This window comes from Hyposmocoma kahamanoa, unplaced genomic scaffold, assembly GCF_003589595.1.
Source record: "Hyposmocoma kahamanoa isolate Upper Pololo Valley unplaced genomic scaffold, ASM358959v1 93, whole genome shotgun sequence".
NCBI lineage: Eukaryota > Metazoa > Arthropoda > Insecta > Lepidoptera > Cosmopterigidae > Hyposmocoma > Hyposmocoma kahamanoa.
Window position 1 is genome coordinate 14,398,782 of NW_020654810.1, and position 21,152 is coordinate 14,419,933.

The 21,152-nt window shown below is 36.3% G+C and overlaps 5 protein-coding genes across 5 annotated transcripts in view; 3 read left to right on the top strand and 2 right to left on the bottom strand.

Moving 5' to 3' along the window:
- Nucleotides 1–1,832, bottom strand: part of LOC113237262 (T-cell immunomodulatory protein) — a 4,039-nt gene extending 2,207 nt beyond the window's left edge. The window contains exon 1 of the mRNA XM_026473651.1: nt 1,786–1,832. The gene's annotated coding sequence lies outside the window, so the exon portion shown is untranslated. The remainder of the gene's footprint in view (nt 1–1,785) is intronic.
- A 655-nt stretch (nt 1,833–2,487) lies between these two features.
- LOC113237052 lies at nt 2,488–2,997 on the top strand. Its single transcript, XM_026473298.1, has one exon. It carries the CDS (start codon nt 2,488–2,490, stop codon nt 2,995–2,997), a length of 510 nt encoding a protein of 169 aa, XP_026329083.1.
- Nucleotides 2,998–7,279: 4,282 nt separating this feature from the next.
- On the top strand, nt 7,280–11,750 carry LOC113237381 (MOB kinase activator-like 4). Its single transcript, XM_026473812.1, has 4 exons — nt 7,280–7,507; nt 7,597–7,760; nt 8,219–8,428; nt 11,164–11,750. The coding sequence occupies exons 1-4, from the start codon at nt 7,451–7,453 to the stop codon at nt 11,408–11,410; spliced, it is 678 nt and encodes a 225-aa protein (XP_026329597.1). The 5' UTR covers nt 7,280–7,450; the 3' UTR covers nt 11,411–11,750.
- A 112-nt stretch (nt 11,751–11,862) lies between these two features.
- Nucleotides 11,863–13,696, bottom strand: LOC113237382 (ribonuclease P protein subunit p25-like protein). Its single transcript, XM_026473813.1, has 4 exons — nt 13,550–13,696; nt 12,884–13,068; nt 12,069–12,188; nt 11,863–12,001 (listed from the first exon to the last, which is right to left on the bottom strand). The coding sequence occupies exons 1-4, from the start codon at nt 13,643–13,645 to the stop codon at nt 11,878–11,880; spliced, it is 525 nt and encodes a 174-aa protein (XP_026329598.1). The 5' UTR covers nt 13,646–13,696; the 3' UTR covers nt 11,863–11,877.
- Nucleotides 13,697–16,706: 3,010 nt separating this feature from the next.
- On the top strand, nt 16,707–19,958 carry LOC113237603 (integrin beta-PS-like). The gene is made up of 3 exons (XM_026474180.1): nt 16,707–16,943; nt 19,336–19,523; nt 19,750–19,958. The coding sequence occupies exons 1-3, from the start codon at nt 16,709–16,711 to the stop codon at nt 19,891–19,893; spliced, it is 567 nt and encodes a 188-aa protein (XP_026329965.1). The 5' UTR covers nt 16,707–16,708; the 3' UTR covers nt 19,894–19,958.
- Nucleotides 19,959–21,152: the final 1,194 nt, after the last annotated feature.

Genomic DNA, 21,152 nt, shown 5'->3' on the forward strand with positions numbered 1-21,152 from the left:
TTCTCTTCTTACATTCATCCATAAATTCTATTAACACGCTTGTATTAGATACAGGATCCTGATATTTTCGTTTGGACATATCTTTTGCATTTATTATTTTTAATGTTGATCCAACTTTGGCGAGATTGGATTTTTTCCAATAGCACTCAACCGATGTGCAAGCAGGCTCTTCAGTGCGACGGTGCAACCACATTAAAAATGCAACAGCATGTTTACAGCCTCCAGCAGCTGCAGGACAATCTTCACAGAGAGCACTCTTAACTTTTTCTTCTTGTTCATCAACCAGTACTGTCACTGTATATTGCTTCAAGCGTACCTTGTGCTCTGGACATATTTTACATTTCACAGTGCAGATTTCATCATCACGTTTAACTTGAACGTAACCTATGGCATCATCGCCATACGACTCCCTTGCAGATCTGTAAGTAACAAATATAAGTAATATTAGTTACAAGCAGTAAGAGGTTATGAGATAGTTTTGTACGAATTATTTATGCTTATTCCATCTTATGTCGTTACATTACATTGCAATACCAAATGCACTGCACTGTAGCGACCGACCGAGGGCGAAAAGGTGTAAAGCAAGACAAAACACTATTTTTCCCCGGCCTTAACTTGTTGCTTTTAAACTTCTATTCGCGCGATGAATAAGCACAAAGTTTTAACCTACAGTGAAACCTTTACAGTACTTACATAGAAGTCTTGACATTCCTCAGCTCCGCAGAGCAGAAATCTGGGTTCAAGGCAAAAAAATTACCGACCATTAAAGTGTCGATTCTTGGCAAATTTGTACTTTCCGCTTTCACAAATCCAGCATCCATGATTGTTTTTATCAATTAAATGAGAAAACAGTAACAGTAACACGTAGATTATGGGACTTATTACGAAAGCTTTACAAAAATTTCACGATCACAACTACAACAAATCTATGAGCACAGATTATGTCAGATTTGTCAGAGTGACATTAGTTTGTTTATATGCACAGTGACGTCACAACATGGCCGACAGCGTTTTCAGCGATTCAAAAAATAAATAAAAATAATATTTTTTAAATGCGATCCTTGAGATCCATCCTTGGCTTTAATTAACTGAAATCGATATATTTTGGTTGCGTAGGTCAAATACTGCAGGAAATACTCATTTATTGTGCTAAATTTGATATGAGTCAAGTAGCTTATTTAATTGTTCTGGCAATTAAAGATTGACAATTGATTAATTGTCAATTGCGAAACAGCAATTAACGATTGATCAATTGTTAGTTGCGAGAACCGCAATTAACAATTAATCAATTGTTAATTGCGGGGGCAGGTTAGGGGGCCGGTTGGGGGCCGGTTGGGGGCCTGCTGGGGGCAGATTAGGGGCCCGGTTGGGGTCCCCGCTTGGGGTCCCCGCTTGGTGTCCCCGATTGGGGTCCCCGCTTGGTGTCCCCGATTGGGGGCCCCGGTAGGGCCCCCGGTCGGGGCCCCCGGTTGGGGTCCCCGCTTGGTGTCCCCGATTGGGGGCCCCATTCGGGCCCCCAACCGGGGCCTCCAACCGGGGTTTCCAACCGGGCCCCCCAACCGGGCCTCCAACCGGGGCCCCCAACCGGGCCCCCCAAACGGGGCCCCTAACCGGCCGGAATTGAATTTAATTGCAATTATTTTTTTTTTTTTAGTGTGTGCAAAAAAAAAAAATTAAAATCAATTGCAATTAAAACCAATTAAATTCAATCCAATTGATTTCAATTGAATTGAATTTTTAATCTGATTGAATTATTGATTGAAATTTAATTGATTAACGCCCAACACTTTGAGGCGGCGTGCTAGGATTGACTCGGGATTCCTTAGAACGGGCCGATACGGGTATTTTAGTTCGAGATTCGTATAATTTCGCGTTTTAATCTTCGATTAAGGCACAATAGCACTATCCTATTCCACTTTAAACTAGATTTCACAAAATAATTGAAAGTCAAAATAAAAACGACACTTTTCTCTCCAAAAGGCCCAGAGCGAATTGTCTCTAGAAGTGGGTGATAAATAACGTCACGATGAATAAATCACGATGATCCGCCGTCAAACAGTGTCGCCGTGACTCGTTCCGAAGGAACGACGTTCCAAAGTCACATAGGTGTTCCTCCGTTCCAATAGCTATCCCCGTCACTCACATCACGACATACGTATTTGATACAATGCGCGATCTCCGTTTCGTGGTGACTGAGCGCGCCACTCGTTGTAGTTCTCTTCAAAAGAAGTAACAGTCGTGACAAAATCACGATGATTTATCACTGTGATTTGTTTGGAACCGGTACGACAGTCACGGCGATTGAAATGTAACGCTATTCCCCATGTCTAATTGTCTCGACATTATAAACATCTTCTAACAGCTGTAGAAAGTATTGCCATTTTTCTGGATCAGATTGTTAATAAATGATTATCACTAATATCAGGTTTCTTACTACGGTATGACTTCTTTTTATTTTCCCGATATTTCGGAACGGTTGCACGCTTCATGTCTGAACCAGCAATTAACGCCCTGGAAAAAGGATTAAATTTCGCTCCTACCCCAACGCGCATTCCAATTGAAAAAGTCATATGTGGTGTTGAAGAAGCCATTGTGTGTAATAGGGTGCCAGCTAGTGATGCTGAAACCTTACGTCAAGACGTGGCTATAGCCTGGCGACACGCTCATCTACCACCAAAAAACATGAGTACTCAGGAACTGATGGGTGTAAAAGAACTTAGGGCTGATACAACAATTATAGTTCTAAAGGCAGACAAGGGAAACGCCACTGTGATTATGGACGCTGAAGAATACGACCGTAAAATAAAAGCTTTACTGGAGGATGGCATGACATACAACCCGACTGCCAGAGTGAAACGACAGACGTATGCCATTATTACTGAATGTAGGAGCGCTATCCCAGTTGATATTGAAAAACAACTGCTACGTCCTCGTATCGTCCAACCGCCGAGACTTTATGGTTTGCCAAAGATCCACAAAACTAACGTACCATTATGACCAATAGTGAATCAGATAGACTCACCCACGTTTCAATTGGCAAAATATGTGTCTCGTACACTAACACCTCTAGTAGGCACAACGAACCCTTTTGTGAAGGACTCCAGGCATTTCGTTGAGATCCTAAACAGTACCACAGATAACGAGAATGAGACAATAGTTAGTTATGACGTTGAGTCTCTTTTCACAAACGTACCAATAAAGGGGTGCATCGACGTTATCAAAGTGAAACTTCAAGAAAATAACATCCCAATGGAGATTGCTCAATTACTTGAACATTGCTTAAACACGAGCTACTTCCTGTGCAATGGCCAATACTACCTTCAGATTGATGGTGTAGCGATGGGCAGTCCCGTTGCTCCCGTTGTTGCCAACATTTGGATGGAACACTATGAACACGCCGCCATTCTGTCAGCACCATCAACAATAAAATTATGGAAGAGGTATGTTGATGACGTATTTTGCATAATGGAAGGAAAGGAAAAATCGCGCGCTTGCATTTTTGGATGTATTGGTCAAAGTCCGACAAGACGGTTCACTCGGTCATTCTGTGTACAGAAAACCAACTCACACGGACAAATATTTTCGTGCCACTTCACATCATCACCCAAAACACCTACATTCGGTCGTCAGGTCATTAACCAATAGAGCTTATGATCTTTGTGATGCACACCACCTACCACAGGAACAGGAGCACGTTAAGACGGTTTTGCGACAGAATGGATACAAAATAAAAACATTTAAACCAATACACAAAAGGAAGAAGCAAATTGACGTACAGAGACTACCAGTTTTTCTGCCCTATGTACAAGGGGTGACAGATAAAATAGCCAGGTTGCTAAGGAAGTTTTCCATAAAAACTGATTTCACCCCCTTAACCAAAATAGGAAAAATGTTACGTTCACCAAAAGACACCTTCCTTTACAAACACCGGGTGTCTATAAAGTGAACTACAGTATTGGGAGCTCGTATATCGGTCAGACTAAACGAACAATTGTCGATCGTATGAAGAGACACATCCGAGCAGTAAAAAAACAATGATGCACAGAAGTCGGCTATAGCACATTTCACACAGACTGACACTAACCATTGGATCGAGTTGCATAGCCCCCAGGTACTCTCGACAAAACGTCACTACATACCACGGTTGGTACGAGAAGCCATCGAGACCACGAAGTACAAAAATCCGGTCCTTAGTGCGTGCAGTAATAAAAACAAAAACACCTCGAGTACAGTTTTGCGTGTGGATACAGTGAGTGTGGTTCGTGTGAAAAAAGTGAGTGACAATGGTAACGCCACAACAAATCGCGATGAAGGTAGTCGTCGACAGCGCAAGAGGGTAGACAGATATGTCTGCTCGTAAAGCTGTTATCTGCCGCCGTCCACTCAACCCGTGACCATGGAGCGTGCAACCGTTCCGAAATATCGGGAAAATAAAAAGAAGTCGTACCGTGATAAGAAACCTGATATTGGTGATAATCATTTAGTGAATAACCACAAAAGTTTTAAAATCTATACAGATTATTAATAACTTTTTTAATTAAATTTTTATACATAATTACTTTACTTACCCTTTTTTACCTAAATAACAATGTTAAATTGTATGAAATGACCTTACTTTTTTTTTTCTTCATTGATCATCAATCATTCCATGCATAATTTAAAAAATCTACTTTAATTTTGTGGTCGTGCTGAGAACTCGAAGCCAACGCCACAACTGCTGTCACTGTCAGTCAAAGAAAGAAACAAAAGATCCCCCATTCCCAAACTTTCATTGTCTACCGCCTACTTTGAGAATAAAATATTTTTTAGCGCCCCCATTTTTTCACCTACTTAAAAACCACTATTACTTCAAATTAAATTAATTATTGTGAGCTATATTAGCGCAGATTAAACATTCATTCTAAACGAGACTTACTATAACCCGCAAGAGTTAACTTAAGATCTGCACGGTAGGTAGTACAAAACGGCACTCAAGTTAATTCTTACGGGCTACACCTGCCAATGTTTAAAGGTACTAACTGGGTGATAAATCTGCAATACATTTCTCATAGATGGCGCTACGACTAAAAAGTCGTTGAAAGACCAAGTACAAAGACACGACGCAAGCACATAGAAGAATTCGTGAGGTCCGTTGGTTCGTTCCGTGGCTTAGTTGGTATAGCGTCTGGCACGGTGTACAAGAAGACGTCGGTTCGAATCCGACCGGATCGAAGGAATTTTTTCTGAGTGTTCGATCTTTGTATTAATAATTATAACAATAACTTGTTAAAACATGATTGGACGCGGTCTATTATCTACGAAAATTACCTATCTAGGAATACTAATAACTATTAAAATGCAAAACTGTGTCTGTTGCCTTATTATTTTTTTGTTTGTGCCTATGTAGACACAAACAAAATTGCCATTAGGGTCGTATTTCCAGTGCTTGAAATCATGCTCAAGTCTGCTCAAATCCTGACTTGAGCATTGAGTGGAGATCCTAAGGGTCGTATTCCAGAACTCTACTCAATGCTCAAGTCAGGACTTGAACAGACTTGAGTATGGTTTCAAGCACTGGAAATACGACCCTAATGGCAAGGCCTTGAGTATGATTTTCAGTGCTCACTGCAATACTCAAGTCCTGACTTGAGCATTGAGTAGAGTTCTGGAATACGATTCAAAGGAATACAGAGTTTCTACTACTATTATCTAAGATTCTAAAATACCTACAACATAAGTTCAAAGAAAACAAGACACGAACTTAGATTGGTTGATGCGACAAACTATATACGTGAGAATGTAATACATGGTCAAAAATGAATTTATTGTTTATCAAAATATCTTCCTAGATGAAATTACAAATCTCTCCCTAAGCCTTTACACAACGCCCCCATTTTTTTTCTGGGTCTCTTACCGCCCCCTGTAGGCCTACAGCGCCCACAAGGGGGCGTTACCGCTTTTTTTAGGAAAGGCTGTTTTATGCCTAAGGCTCAACTCGCACTGGCGCAGAGTCGAAGCGTCGCGTCGCGTCCTGTTTTTCAACTCCACCGCCAGGCGACGCGCGACGACGTTCGCATTAGTGCACCGGGATCACAGTTTGGTCGGCGTCTGACGCCACACGGCGCCCAATTGACGCGACGCGTCGCCGTTTGCAAATTTTCAAATTAAAAAAAAAAATCCATATTAGCAAAACACAATTGTGTACCTTAATAATTGGAAAATATAGATAAATATGCTATAGGCGAGAAACATGACGCGTCGCGACGCTTCGACTCTGAGGGTCGTATTCTAGAACTCTACTCAATGCTCAAGTCACGATTTGAGTATGGTTTAAAGCACTCGAAATCAAACTCAAGTCCCTTCCATTAGGCTCGTATTTCCAGTGCTTGTGTTTCCATTGCAATCCTGACTTGAGCATTGAGTAGAGTTCTAGAATACGACCCTAGCTCTGTTTGAGTTGAGCTTAAAAGGATGGAAAAGTACTACCTTTATTTTTTTCCATCTTCTGTCCTATGTTTAGCCCGCGCTCAACACAGAAGTCCTTGAAAAGTATAGACGCATAAAATTATTATTTAACAATGCTTCAATCATGAGATAGGATTTTAATTATTATGAACAAGCTTTTGTCACCTTTTCCATAAAACAAATAAATATGAAGAAAGAGGCTGTATGGTTTGCCTACTTAATAAGTGGGGAATAGGGATAGGGATGGGCAATTGATGAAAATATATCGATAAAAATCGTATCGATGTTTATCGAGATAAATATATTGATGATCTAGTATATCTATATCTTTCCCAAAAACAGTAGTAGTCTAAAAATATTCTTAACTATATCTATTAAGTATACCTATAAAGTAAAATTCGAGAAAACAAAGACACGTGTATCCGAATTACACTGTAGACTTTAACGTTTAAGGTTCTAAAAAAAAATTAATTCTAATCTAATATAAATTAAAGACCTCATAAAAGTACTTACTGTTAACCGACAATTGTTTATTAATACATTGATGTATGTTAATAACGTGAAAAATATGTATCAGGAAAAATAATATATGTAGCTAGTGGAAGGTAACCTACCCCGATGGGAAAGCGGCGTCAAATCAATCAAATCTGAATTTGTCAGATACTGACATTCAAAAGAACTCTTTGATTTTCCAATATTTGTAAAGCATTTTGCTGTAACAGCGATAAAAAATATCGTAATGTATACTCGGAAAAATATCGATTTTTGATATATCGAGTTTAAAAATATAGACGACAAATTATTTCATGAAAAAATATCCGTGCTTTTTACATCCCTACAAATAACCAAAATGGCGTGTTGTTGAACATATTCAGCGTAATCTATAGATCGCCATGAAACCTGAAATTGTATTTGAACTATATTGTGTTTGACTGGTTTTTGCAATTCTCTTTATAAAACTGCATAAAATCATTACATCTGAACTAAATTACTTTTAATCGCGAAAATGTCGGAAGGAAGTGTAACTATTTCTCGCCGCAACCGCCCTGGCTCTAAAGCAAAGGTAAAAGTGGTTTATCACAATAGTCGTGGCCGCTTTTGTCTTAAATTATTTATAAATATTTTATAATTTAATGGTTTGGTACATTTTAGGATTGGTGCCACTGGCCAGATGAGCCTTTCGAAGAAATGGACAGTACTCTTGCTGTCCAGCAGTTTATACAGCAAACTATCCGACGTGACCCATCCAATTTGGAAGCTATCTTGAAAATGCCCGAGGCGCAAGATGAAGGTGTTTGGAAATATGAACACTTGAGGTAAGACACAGATTTTTATTTATTTATTTGATAGATTTAGATTTTTTATTTATTTATAGATTGTAGTCACTCATCAGAATTTAATAAGTCTCGATGAGGTCACCACGAAGGCGTCTTTTTTCCAGAGTAGTGAAGCATAATATGTGTAGTCTCTCCTCAGAGCATTTGCATTGAAGAGCCTGTGGCATTTTAGTTGCCTTCCTCTGAACGTTTTCAAGAAGGTGTATGTCGTTTTGGAAAAAAAGACTCCACACTTGATATCAATATTGCAGCGGTGGCCGTATATAGTTCTTAACACGTCTACTGCCATTGTTTGGAACGATCTGCATATGACATTGATATTGGAGTTAGCTTTCTTGACTAGTGTAGTGATATACTCATCCCACTTTAAATTGAAAGTTTCTTATAACTTCTAATGTTACAGGACAAAACAAATTCACTTTTACTAATGTTTTCAGACAATTCTGTATGGAACTCAATGGTCTTGCAGTAAGACTGCAAAATGAATGCAAACCAGAGATATGTACACAGATGACTGCTACAGAGCAATGGATATTCCTGTGTGCAGCACATAAAACTCCAAAGGAGTGCCCTGCTATTGATTACACAAGACACACATTAGATGGGGCTGCTTGTTTGCTCAATAGTAACAAATATTTTCCAAGCAGGTATGTATAATTACTTACTGTATGTGCTGTACGTATTGTAACAATTTTTTTTATATAACCTGTGTAGATAGCGTATAATTTATTGTTATGCTCTGTAAAATTTAGGTTGTACTTCTACATTGAACCATTGATGAAATACAATCAGTGAAATATTGATAATCAATAAAGACTACATACATATTATATAATTTGTGAAATGATGTTAAAATATATCGCCCGTTTGCCAGATCAATGTGTTATCTCTAACACATCAACATATATAAATAACACATTCTCTGGCGAACAAGCCACATATAGAACTATGTCATTTTAATCAGTGTTTCTATATCATGGTAATAACTGAAATTAATTCAATAATTAATAATAGTATAAGATCATTGAGTCTGTCCCACAAACAATGTCAAACTGACATGACATCAGACGCATCCATTATGAAAGGATGGTAAATGGAGTTATGTCAAAAAAATTTGTTACTCTCTTAGATACAGAAAAATATAACCAACATTGTCTCTAATTCTTGTAACTATTGACTAATATTGTAGATAGAGTTACAAGAATTGGGGAGGATGTGGGTTATATATTTTTCTGTATGTAATGTAGCAATAAACATGTATGACATGTGATAATTTTCAGTTTAATTATCTCAGTTTAATAATCTGCCTCCGGTTACCATGCCGGACTGCCCCAGAGGTCCCAGGTTCGATTCCCTGGCCGGGAGAAATGTTTGTATGGCCTACATTTCTTTCTCTCGTGAGTTTGGATGTAATTTGTGGTTGTCTATTTGTGTGTCCATGGCACCCGCGACACAGGGTGTCCCTAGTGCAGGGCTATGTTGAGTGTGTGCGTTATTTATTTATTTAATTTACATATAATGTTACCAAGCAAACCTAAATAATTGTTTAATAGTACAGATAGGGTAACAATTCACCAAAAATACAAAATTTAACTAAAATTGCTTGTTGTGGCTCACCACAATAATTGTTCTGACTTGTTACTCTTGAGTAATTTACAAAAAATCCTTCAAGTAAGGTTTTAAAAAATTACCATCTTATTATTTCTCCATTGGAAGAGTTGATTGATCATGTATATTCAATGTGTCCCATAGTATTTTTTTTTGTCTTGGATGTAACATGTGAAGTTAAAAAATAAACATTAATTATATCTTAGTCTAATTACCTCTAATAGTTATTTATCTATGATTTATTGATTTCTATGATTATCTATGTGGTAAATATGTAATAAGATTACACATTATGCACAGTCATTTATTTATATTAACGCCGAAGTGTACGTACTTCGCGTGCTTATAGTAAGTGAAATTCACTTAATTGCTGCTGCTACACTTCAGAACGCGCTCCATCGTTATCGTAGATAAACACCAGTCGAAAACGCGAAAAATGCGTAATTGTGCCATTATAAACTGCAAAAGCACCATAACTCGTGGGTAAACAGGTAAATAGGAACGTTTCCTTCCACGGGCAAGTGATTTTGTAATCAGGAGATGCATAATTTATTTTAAAAACAATTATTTTTGTATTGTATGAATTTCGAGAAAACAAATATGCAACAGAGTCTATACCTCATATTTGTAATGCATTGCGGCTTTTACTTGATGCGATATATTTGATTTGAACGATTATGATCGTTTGTTAATACGCCATGAATATCGAACGAACGCACTTTCGTATAATGCATTCAGTTTCGTGGCATGTAGCCAGATATGTAGTACGAGTAATACAAAAAAATATATAATGCAAAGAGTTAACAGTGTGCTGTCTTTACTAAAACCTGGAGTTGTTGCTTTCGAGGACGAAGGTGGTCTAGTTTATCCCACCTAAGATGCTATCCAAATATGCAGAGTAGCAGAGTTAGAAATCTGAGAAATAATAAGCAAATCACAAAAATTTCAAATGAGGCCGTCATTAAATAAACCTCTTTTGATTAATAAGATTTTTTTTTTATTTTACCATATTTTGTCAGCAGTAACATTGTCATTTATCTTGCCATTCATCAATTTGATCAATTACCAACAGAAAACCATCTTAATAAAATGAATTAAGGCAGTCGCAAGTTCATCATATATTGACGTGCATTTTCATTATTTAAGTTAATCGATAAGATCTTCTATTACCGCGACACAGGGTTTCCCTAGTGTGGGGCTATGTTGAGTGCGTGCGTTATTATTATTATTATTACAGAAAGATATTATATAATAAGCTAATTTTATTGGAAGGACAATAATTTTAATATTTGAAGTCAATTAAAAATTAGACTTAATTTTTTTTAAGTAATCAGCATTTTTTTAAAACAAGTAAAATAAAGGACTTTACTATCTTATTCTACTATATTAATGTTACGACTACTTGTAATCAACAAATACTTGAACAAAAATTATTCTGTTTAGAATCGATTAATTGAATAGAATACGCGCGTTCAATCAATCGATTTAGAGTGAGCGGAAGGAGGTTTCCATCACTAAATAGTTCTTGTGACGTCATAGTGGGTACAAAAAATGTGGCACGCTTGGTTTTCATACAAATTGCTGTACGTGTGGTGTCTATCTAGTCTAGATATATGTCTGTGAATATATTATGTGTTGTTTTATCATGTTTCAAAAAAAATAATTTGTTGGGTGCTGCTAAAAATTCCCAATTTTGTAGACCTGTAATTTCTAATTTAGCAAAAATTTTGTGAGTATTATGTAAATTTTGACTATTATAATTATCATGTTTCAGAGTAAGTATCAAGGAATCTTCAGTAGCGAAATTGGGATCAGTATGCAGACGGGTGTACAGAATCTTTTCGCATGCATACTTCCATCATCGTTCAATATTTGATGCCTTTGAAAAGGAAACCCATTTATGCAAAAGGTTCACATACTTCGTCACTAAATACTCAATTATATCAAAAGAAATCTTGATATTACCAAAACTTGATGATGAGACTCCTCTTTCTCAACCTGTTGGTGAATCGGAAGCCTGAGAGTTAATTAAACAGTAATTATGGACATTTTACAATACATTAGACTGTGTCTATTGTGGCATTTATCTCTTACATGTAATCATTAGATTAATGATAACAAAGTTTAGTATTTATTTTAAACATTGTTTTTTTATAATATTGTAAAGTTGTAATTTGTGGTATTAAATTCTATATAGACTACTTTATAGCAGACATGTATAAGTTATTAATCATTTCAAAACCAATGTGACCCTTCACTAGTTGTGTGATATCCAGAGATTCATACTTTGTATTATGAAGTAAAAATGCACATATGAGATCTCTAAAATCTGTAGTCAAATACTATGTAAGGTATATACAACCTCTTAAGTAACAAAAATACATATGCTGTATTTGTACTGTGTATTTATCATTTCATATTCCATTTTAATATAAAATTTGAAAGAAATGTTAATAATTCCTTTCTAGCTTTTCTTTATATCTAAATTCTAGCTATTTCCTTGTGGCTTCTTCTGCTTAAACGGTTTTCTAGCCTTATAAGGTTGATTCTGCTTAGAACTATTACTGTTTTGATCTTTTTGCCAGAATTTCTTCCCTTGCATTGTTTGGTACCTGTAAACATATAACTTTTAAATTCACTTAATGTGTCTACTTAAAAAAAAAGAGGTCAACCATTTACCCTATTTGATTCACATCAAGTACAGGATCAACAGAGAGCATTATGTGTATCACTGGTATTTGCCGTTTTACAACAATAGTTTCAAGTCCATCTAGTTTAGGTTCCCAAAATTCATCTACCCTGCAATAATATTTTAAATTATTTACAAATTTATAGCAAAGTTAATGAAAGTATTGTCACAAGTACAAAATAAATAAAACATAATCATTGAATTCTTAGGTTTTCGTGATTGTTACACATAGGAAATGAATTTTTGTTTTGGTTTAAATCACATATATTTGTTTTTTCAAACAAACCAATGTTTCATGCCCTTTACAGGGTCCCATGGTCACAGTTGACAGTTGACCATGGGATCTGTAAAGGACCCGACATGTTGGTTTGTTTGAAAAAACAAATAAATATACACGATTTAAATCCAGAAAAATAGTTTTCACTTCCTATAAAAATTGAAGGTAAGGTGCATTTTTAACTGACTTCAAAAAAAGGAGCAGGTTCTCAATGTAAGAGTTTTTTTTATTACGACATTTGTGAACCAATTTTGACAACTTTTTTGTCAGAAAGGGGTATCTCAGTAGTGGTTCCATTCAAATTCGAAGACAATATACCACCTCTAAGGTGGCAAATTAGCGGATGAATCTGGTTTATTAAATTTCACCCTCTTCCTGTTAACCTATTTCAATAAAACTTGGCACAGATGAAATTCCACAAACTTTTGAGGTTAGTTTTTTTTAATAAAAAATTATAATACTTTTACCATTTTATACACTTGCATGTGATACTACTATTAATAAAATTTATTTGAAAATTGTGTTAACCTTTTGTATGTAAGTTTAGTAACTTGATGTTCTATGTTGAACTGCCTCTTTAGTATTTCTGAACACGATATAGCTTTAGGAATAGCTACTCCTGCTGCAGTCCATACCACTGTTGTTGCAGTTTTGTCTTCTAAAATACCAGATGCATGGGAGAGTAGATTCGTCATTTTACTGCCGCCTTTTACCTGACAAATTAACTTTGGTTATTTTCTAGTGTAAAATGTGTCTTTTGTAAATTTCTCTTACTCTGGAGAGAGGTATAATATATCTAATATATACCTAATAATAATAAATCATTTATGGACTTCAATTTTCAGTGTAATAATTATATCAGTGAAATAAGCACCTGTAACAATAATTATTATATATTACAAGCCTCTGATCAATGACCTTATATACTTATCAATTGGACGTAGTTAAGCAAAAAGGATCCAATCCACAAAATTATCAAGAAATGCATTGACCTACAAGTCAATGAAGAAATGAGTTATACAGTTCCTAAAACAACTCAGGAAAAAATCCAATAAATAAACATAAATAAAGATCTCTGGAGTTACAGGACTTACAAGTTTTGAAAGATCCTTTTTGTTTAACTCCGTTCAAATAACATAAAAACCGATGTTTTATGTTCGTGAATATAACCTCAAAACTTATCTATTAATTCACCTGCATCCAAAGAAAATTTTCCGGTAGATCTTTAATAGGTATTTTACTTCGTTCCAATTCTTCCTCCACATTTTTACCTTTGAAATAGTTTTCCATTATTTTCAAAATATTTATTAATTTTCCTTTTCCTTGAATGAAGGAATGGGATTTGTCAATGTCAATTTATGACTTTTTTTAAGTACAATTTTAACGGCTTTGCCGTTAAGCGATACAGCCTGTACTTCATTTATCTTATTATTTTGATTTTACTTTTCATATAGGTTTTCAATCCTTAGATGACATCAATAGTCCTACAGAATGGAAAAAATCAATAGTGGACATAATTTCTGAAAACGCGTCATGTTTTTCGCCTATGGCATATTGATCTCTATTTTCCCAATAACAAGGTACAAATTTGTGTTATGCAAATATGGAAACGGGCGTCGACGCGCGTAACTTGAGCGCAGTGAGTCGTCAGAGCACTAGAGACTGCTTATTTTTTTAACGTTTAAACGTTATGAGTCGTATTCTAGAACTCTACTCAATGCTCAAGTCAGGATTTGAGTATGGTTTAAAGCACTCAAAATAATATTCAAGTCCCTTCCATTAGAGTCGTATTTCCAGTGCTTGAAATCATACTCAAGTCGTATTTATACCCTATGCTTTTTTTAAAAAGCATGCTTTTTTAAACGCTTTTTCACTTAAACGCGTTTTAGTTTGAAGCTAACAAAATCGTTTAGAAAACGTATAAGTGCATAGACTTTTATGTTAAAAAAAAAGCTTGCAACGTTGTTGTGTTGATAGCGAAACGCAAGGGTAGACCACTAAAGGTTTTAAGATAAGTAAGATTTTTGTAAAAAACGAGTTATATTTTTAACAAAACATTACTATATTAACATTTTGTTCATTGGCGTTTAAAAGCGTTTAAAAACATAAGCTGTTTAACTTTTGTAGTTGTTAACCCTTAGAATAATAACGCATAGACACCTAGTCCGCACACGCTAATTGAGACAAATTGAAGCGCTCCCAATGGGCCTACACGAGCGGGCGGGTCTTCAGTGCTCAAGGTCAACTTGCACCGCGAACAGATCAAGAATTTTAGCTAAAAATGACGAAATGTGCGGTAAATGAGTGTAAAAATACGTCAGACAAACATAAAATAGATACTAACATCACATTCCACAAGGAAGTAACGCGTTTCAACTTGTATAAACCTACTACTAAAACTAGCCTATATGAATTTGATTTTTGCCTCACTTGTGACAGTTCGTTTGATATGAAACAATCATTCTATGCGTTATTAGGTGTTAACCGTTGCAATGGAAAAAACTGCTTGTTTTTTAACGTAAAAACGTACGTTTAAAATGCTTGCTTGTAAAAGCGCTTTTCACTTCAACGCTTTTTAGTTTGACGCTTAAAAAGTCGTTTAGAAAAACATTTAAGCGCACAGACTTTATGTTTAAAAAAAGCTTGCAACGTTATGTTGAATTAATTGGTTTAGGAAACATAGATGGCGCTACTTGAAACTTAGGCACGATGTAAAAAATTAAATTATTGAGTATCCATAGAACTGGCCGGTGACCAACGCTAAATAAAAAGCGTACATATGCGCTTATTTTAAAATGCAGACTTTTTGAGTGCGTTTCGTTTAAACGCCCACCTTTACCGACCACACTGTGATCCAGACGCACTAATGCGAGGGTCGTCGTTCGACGACGCACGTCGCATGTGAGTACTTAAATAAATGTCTTAGAAGCGTGGGTTTTATTACAATATTCTTAAGATATATAAATAACTAATTGTCTAACATTTCACTGCGTTTTATAGACCTATCTGTACATACATATAAGTAATTAGGGAATAAGAATAAGAATAACGCACCCACTCAACACAGCCCCGCACTAGGGAAACCCTGTGTCGCGGGTGCCATGGACACACACATACACAACCACAAGTTACACCCAAACTCACGAGAGAAATAAATGTAGGCCATACAAATATTTCTCCCGGCCCGGGAATCGAACCTGGGACCTCTGCGTGGCAGTCCGGCACGGTAACCGTTCCGCCATGGAGGCAGTTAATGTATGGAATGTATGTAATATGCTGCAATGTTAATGATTTATTATTTATTTTAGTAGCAGTAGAGCTCCCTGTGAAAGAATTCGTCTGGGGTGGTACTGCCACCTTACCTATTTCTGCCGCCAAGCAGTAAGTAACGTGATCATTATTGCGTTTCGATTTTGAAGGGTAAGGGTGCTGGAGACAAGTTGAAAGTCCCACGTGCCTGTAATTTCAACAGGCACCTGGGACTTTCAACTTATGTCTCAGGGTGACGCTAACGGGCGCAGTGACAGTGCCCTTAGGATCTTTGCGATTTAAAGCTCTGAGCGGCACTGCAACTGTTATGGACAGGCGTGTAGTTTACCACCAGGCACACGACTAGTTCGTCCCGTCACTTGATATTATAAAAAAAAATTACCTATATACTTAAATACGTTTTTTAAACCACCAAGGAATCCGTTGTCTAACAATGATATTTTTTTCGAAATGAAGAGTCAGCATTGTAAACTATATTAAGGAAAACAACTCTCTCCGCACCTTCAGCTTTTAAATTCCATTCCTACCTTTGTTTCACATCAAGCTTAGCAATTTGGATCGTTCTTCTCGTAAGCGACCTCAACTCTATAGTTGAAATTAAATTACCCCAGACACTCGACAATTCATACGTGTTACTATACTAATTCATACGTGTTTTGTAACTATACTCATGGACTCTATTCCAATACGTATGCTTAAATCATCTATTTTTATGGTTATGGGCTGAGTTCTTAAGAAGTAGAGATAGATAGATAAATATATAAGTATTCATTATATACATAGGTTTTTTGACACGAATTACTGATACACATTCATGCGTATTATTTGTTAATATATAGGTTAGTAAATATATAGGTTATATACCTACTTTTAGTACGATTGTATGAATAAGTGTTACAATTCCCGTATTAACGACGACCTTTGAGTATGATAAATATAATATCTTTGAATGAGAACACAATTTGCGCAACGTATAAAGGTTATCGGAATGTAAATACGTTAACTAAACTTAGTTATCGAGGGTTCTCGGAGCGGTAAAAACAGTTTAAGAGATAAAACGGAAACCTTATTCGATCAGCCACAATGAGAATTCTGGTATCCATTCTTCTAATTTTCTGTGCTGAATTATGTTTGTCACAGCATCCAAAATTAATTACACCGATAGACGAAAAATTTGTTTGTATCGTTAAGAAGAATTGTGAGCATTGTCTTAGACTGCCGCTATGTTCCTGGTGTCCAACAGAGAATAAATGCTTCTCACAGACATTGGATGCTGATTTTTGTAAAGACAACAGTATTGGCCACGAGGATTTGGGCTGTAAGTGTTTTTTAAATTACACACTTTACTTTTTTACTGAAAAACTTTTGAATGCGCGAACATTAGTGGCGTTGATAAGTAAATATTCCATGCTAAGTCCATGTTAATATTTTTTTTTACTTTTATTAATTTTATGCGGAGGGAGGGTGGGAAAATTAACTACATGAAAAAATATTCAAATCAAGCGCAGCAACTTTACACGATTTATCCTTCACCGGGTTCGCGGAGTAGCAAATTAATTTACTTTCATTTTTATGTAAATAAGGCTTGGCCTGTCGGGTTTGAACTGCGAGGTGTGCTTTTGCTCCTCGGTGACACAGCGGTTTAGTATTATGGGCGCTTGATGAGGAGGTTCCGGGTTCGATTCGCGATTTGGGCTAATTTAGGAAACGACATTTTTGGTCTGGTTTTTTTTTAAATTATTGCTGGCTATGGAAACAAAGTCCTTTAGCCGAAAACATAAACGTTTAATTATATTTCTGTAAATATGGCCACCACAAAGAGGATAGGCAATTTGAGGCGGCGTGCTTGGATTGACTCGGGATTCCTTAGAACGGGCCGATACGGGTATTTTAGTTCGAGATTCGTATAATTTCGCGTTTTAATCTTCGATTAAGGCACAATAGCACTATCCTATTCCACTTTAAACTAGATCTCACAAAATAATTGAAAGTCAAAATAAAAACTACACTTTTCCCTCCAAAAGGCCCAGAGCGAATCCGTTCTGGTCTGGGTATTCTGGGTATTGCCCTCGTAATTATCGTTACTCTGATATTCATGGCACAGGAAATTTCCTAATTTGAGAAAATCGCTGTGATTGTCTCTGGCATTATTTTTTTTCCCTCTAAAAAGAGAGACAGCCGAGATACAACAGCGCTTTATGTATCTTATAATTTTAACTACATCGGGAAGTATGCCTTAAATTTTAACAATTGTGAGACTTGTATTCTCTCTGCGGGACCTCGGCGTACGGCTTCGACACTGACTTCGACTTATGACTTTATTTGAAAAATGAAAATAGTTCTTTAATGGTGGCCATATTTAATTGTTCCGTCTATATTAGTTGATCTACGGTTAAATTATAAATGAATGCATTTACGAACGAATTTTTAGCAGGCACTGCTAGAGGCGTCCGTATGTCAATTTTCAGTCGAATTGGAGCAAGTCCTTTTCCGCAACCATTTTAAAAAACATGTTGACCCTAAATTATGACTAAGGACTTATAGACCTTCGTAGACCAATTTTCAGGCGGATCAATACAAATTTTTCTTTGGCTGCCAATTTGAATGTTTTTGACACAGGCAGTTGACCAATGAGTAACTCTATGACATTCCTTCCTGCACCTACGTATCTCTAATCGTTTCCGTGAAAGACTTCGTTTGTACGGCGGCATCGATATACTCGATGTATGGCGGCGATCTTGTTTGTTTGAATTTCGAACATTTTTTGCTTTCGGTGCACATTTAAATTGCCCAGGATGTACCTACCACATAAAAGTGCATAAATATTCCCTCCATATATTATAGTTTTTGCAGGCTGTTGATCACTCTTCTATATATGCTTTGGACCCAATCCACGTTCAACGGTATAAATATTTTTTTTCCTTCATATCGGGAAGTATGCGTTCTATTTCTATCAGTGAATCATAACTTGTTGCTTTATATTATGTACATATAATAATAGCCTCAAAATATATCATATTATTGAGACAAATCTTTTTTAAAAGATGATATAATTCAGATCGGAGATGTTGTTATTGTATATTTATAATTTACAATTGAATTAAAAGATTTATGTTCCGAGAAATGTTCATAAATAAAAATGGAGCGTAGAATCATGTAAAAAAAAAAACAAAAAGAAAACATTAAACCACCTTTGAATGCAGTCTCATACAGTGTAGCATGATCTGATAGTCAATAATAAAAAATAAATAATGCTGGTGAGCCACAACGCGAAGAACGTCATCTGTGCTCCAACCTTCGATCAAATATACATATAACGGATACGGCTTAACAATGCGGCAGCTTTGGTTATTTATTGATTACAAAGAGAAATACTAGAACTGAAAAATAACATTGTACTTATACATATTTCCTTTGATCACTAATTTCTGACAAAAATAATTAAACAAATTCAGTTGCTTATTCAAAGGTCTGTCCAACATCCATAGATAAGTTTAATTTATTATGCCCTTGTACTGATTAAATTACCTACATGACGGAATCAAAGGTGATTTTTAAGTAGGATATCACAACAAAGAATGTCGGTCGAGCTCGTAAATTGTGTGTATTTCTACAACTACATACTTTGTTAGTTAATAACTTTACACTAGTGATTAGTTACAATAATTACCTTTGTTTCTACAAAAATATAGTTTCGTTTGTTATTACAGTAAGTCTTGAAGAGAACGCGAGCTGCTTATGTCGTGGTGACAAATACGTAAATACAACAACGTGCTTTCCTCCTAGAGAAGACGGTGACACGATACCCTCGGATGAGCCTGCATGTTCAGACCGGGGAAAATGCATTTGTGGCCGATGCTTCTGTGACCTTGTTGCGGACCCAGAACACCCTACAAAGGCACGTATTAATATAAATATATTTTTTATATATATTTATAAGTGTGTAAAACAGTTAGTCAAATGGACGTGTTATGTCACAGCCGTAACTGCTGATGTTAAAAGTATTAAATTTTGACTATAAGTTCCTTTGTTACTTTGTAAGCACCGAATAAGAATGTATCTTTCGCATTTATGCCTTAATCAAGTGAGGAAATCTCAAATATAATTATATTTTAAATTTTCAGTTGGTAATGGGGGATCACTGCGAGTTCGATAACTTTTCATGCCAAGATGAATGCAATGAGGGGCCTTATTTAATAAATCCGCATGTTGCTAACACGGAAACAAAGACCCTGGTAGACGACAGCGACAAAATTGAGGAAATGTGAAATAAGATATAAAAACTGCAATATGAAGCTTTAAACAGTGAATTTTACGAAATAAATATTGGGAACTCAATCTTTTTTCAATCCATTCTAAACGAAGAAGAAAAAATAAAACGTCCTAGACATTTTTGCATAATGCCCAGTTGCTTATACCAAAGCAAATGAAATAATTTCGAACTTACAACCTTAAAGCAAATATCTTGTCAGTGAACAATTCATTTGCGTTGGAAGTGCTTTTACCACGACGTACTCTGTTTAAACGGCTCAATGAACTTAAATACTAACAATATCAATGTTATGTTGTACCTACAGTCTTGGCCAAAAGTATTGAGCACCCATGATAACTCACAGTTTTTTGGGGAATATGAAAATGAAATAATTTGAAACAATTTACACATGTTAATATTACTATTTATTAAATAAAAATCAATATTTCGTGTGCCCACCCTTTGCCTTAAATACGGCAGAAATTCTTTTTGGTAGAGAGCGGACAAGATTTTTACAGTCTTCAGGACGTATAGCGTTCCATTCTTGGACGCAGACGGCGTTTTAGTTCTTCCTTTGTATTTATTGGGTGGCGCCTGACGTTGCGCTTTAATAAACCCCATAAATGTTCTATGGGGTTTAGGTCCGGAGACTGGGCAGGCCACTCCAGAAACTCAATGTTTTTTTCTCTAAACCATGTCATAGTGCTGGCAGATTTATGACATGACGCGTTATCCTGCTGGAATTTGACGCCATCCATATTTGTATCGCCAAAAAGAGTTGAAAATGATGGCAGCAACGCAGATTCCAGGGCGTTGATGTATTTTGAAGAGTTCATGCGACCCTCACACACAAACATTTCGCCAACTCCTGAATGAGTCATGCAGCCCCAGATCATTATGCTGCCTCCGCCGAGTTTTACGGTTGGCACTATACAGGCTGGACTAAATTCTTCGCCTGCCCGGCGGCGCACAAAAGTCACACCAGGTGTACCAAAAATCTGAAATTTTTTTTAAATGTAGTGACTTCGGAAATCTAAAATATTTTTGTTATTGAATTTTATTTTCAAATCACATTGTTTAATATCTTAAGAACGTGAAATTGTCTAACTCACCTCAAAGTTTGACTCGTCTGACCACACGACATTTGATTGGTCAAATGTCGTGTGGTCAGACGAGTCCTTCGGTGAAACTTTGATATTTTAAGGCCCATTCATTCCGAGCCTTCTTGTTGTTTTGTGAGAGCCATGGTTTCTTCCTGGCTTTACAGCCTTTCAG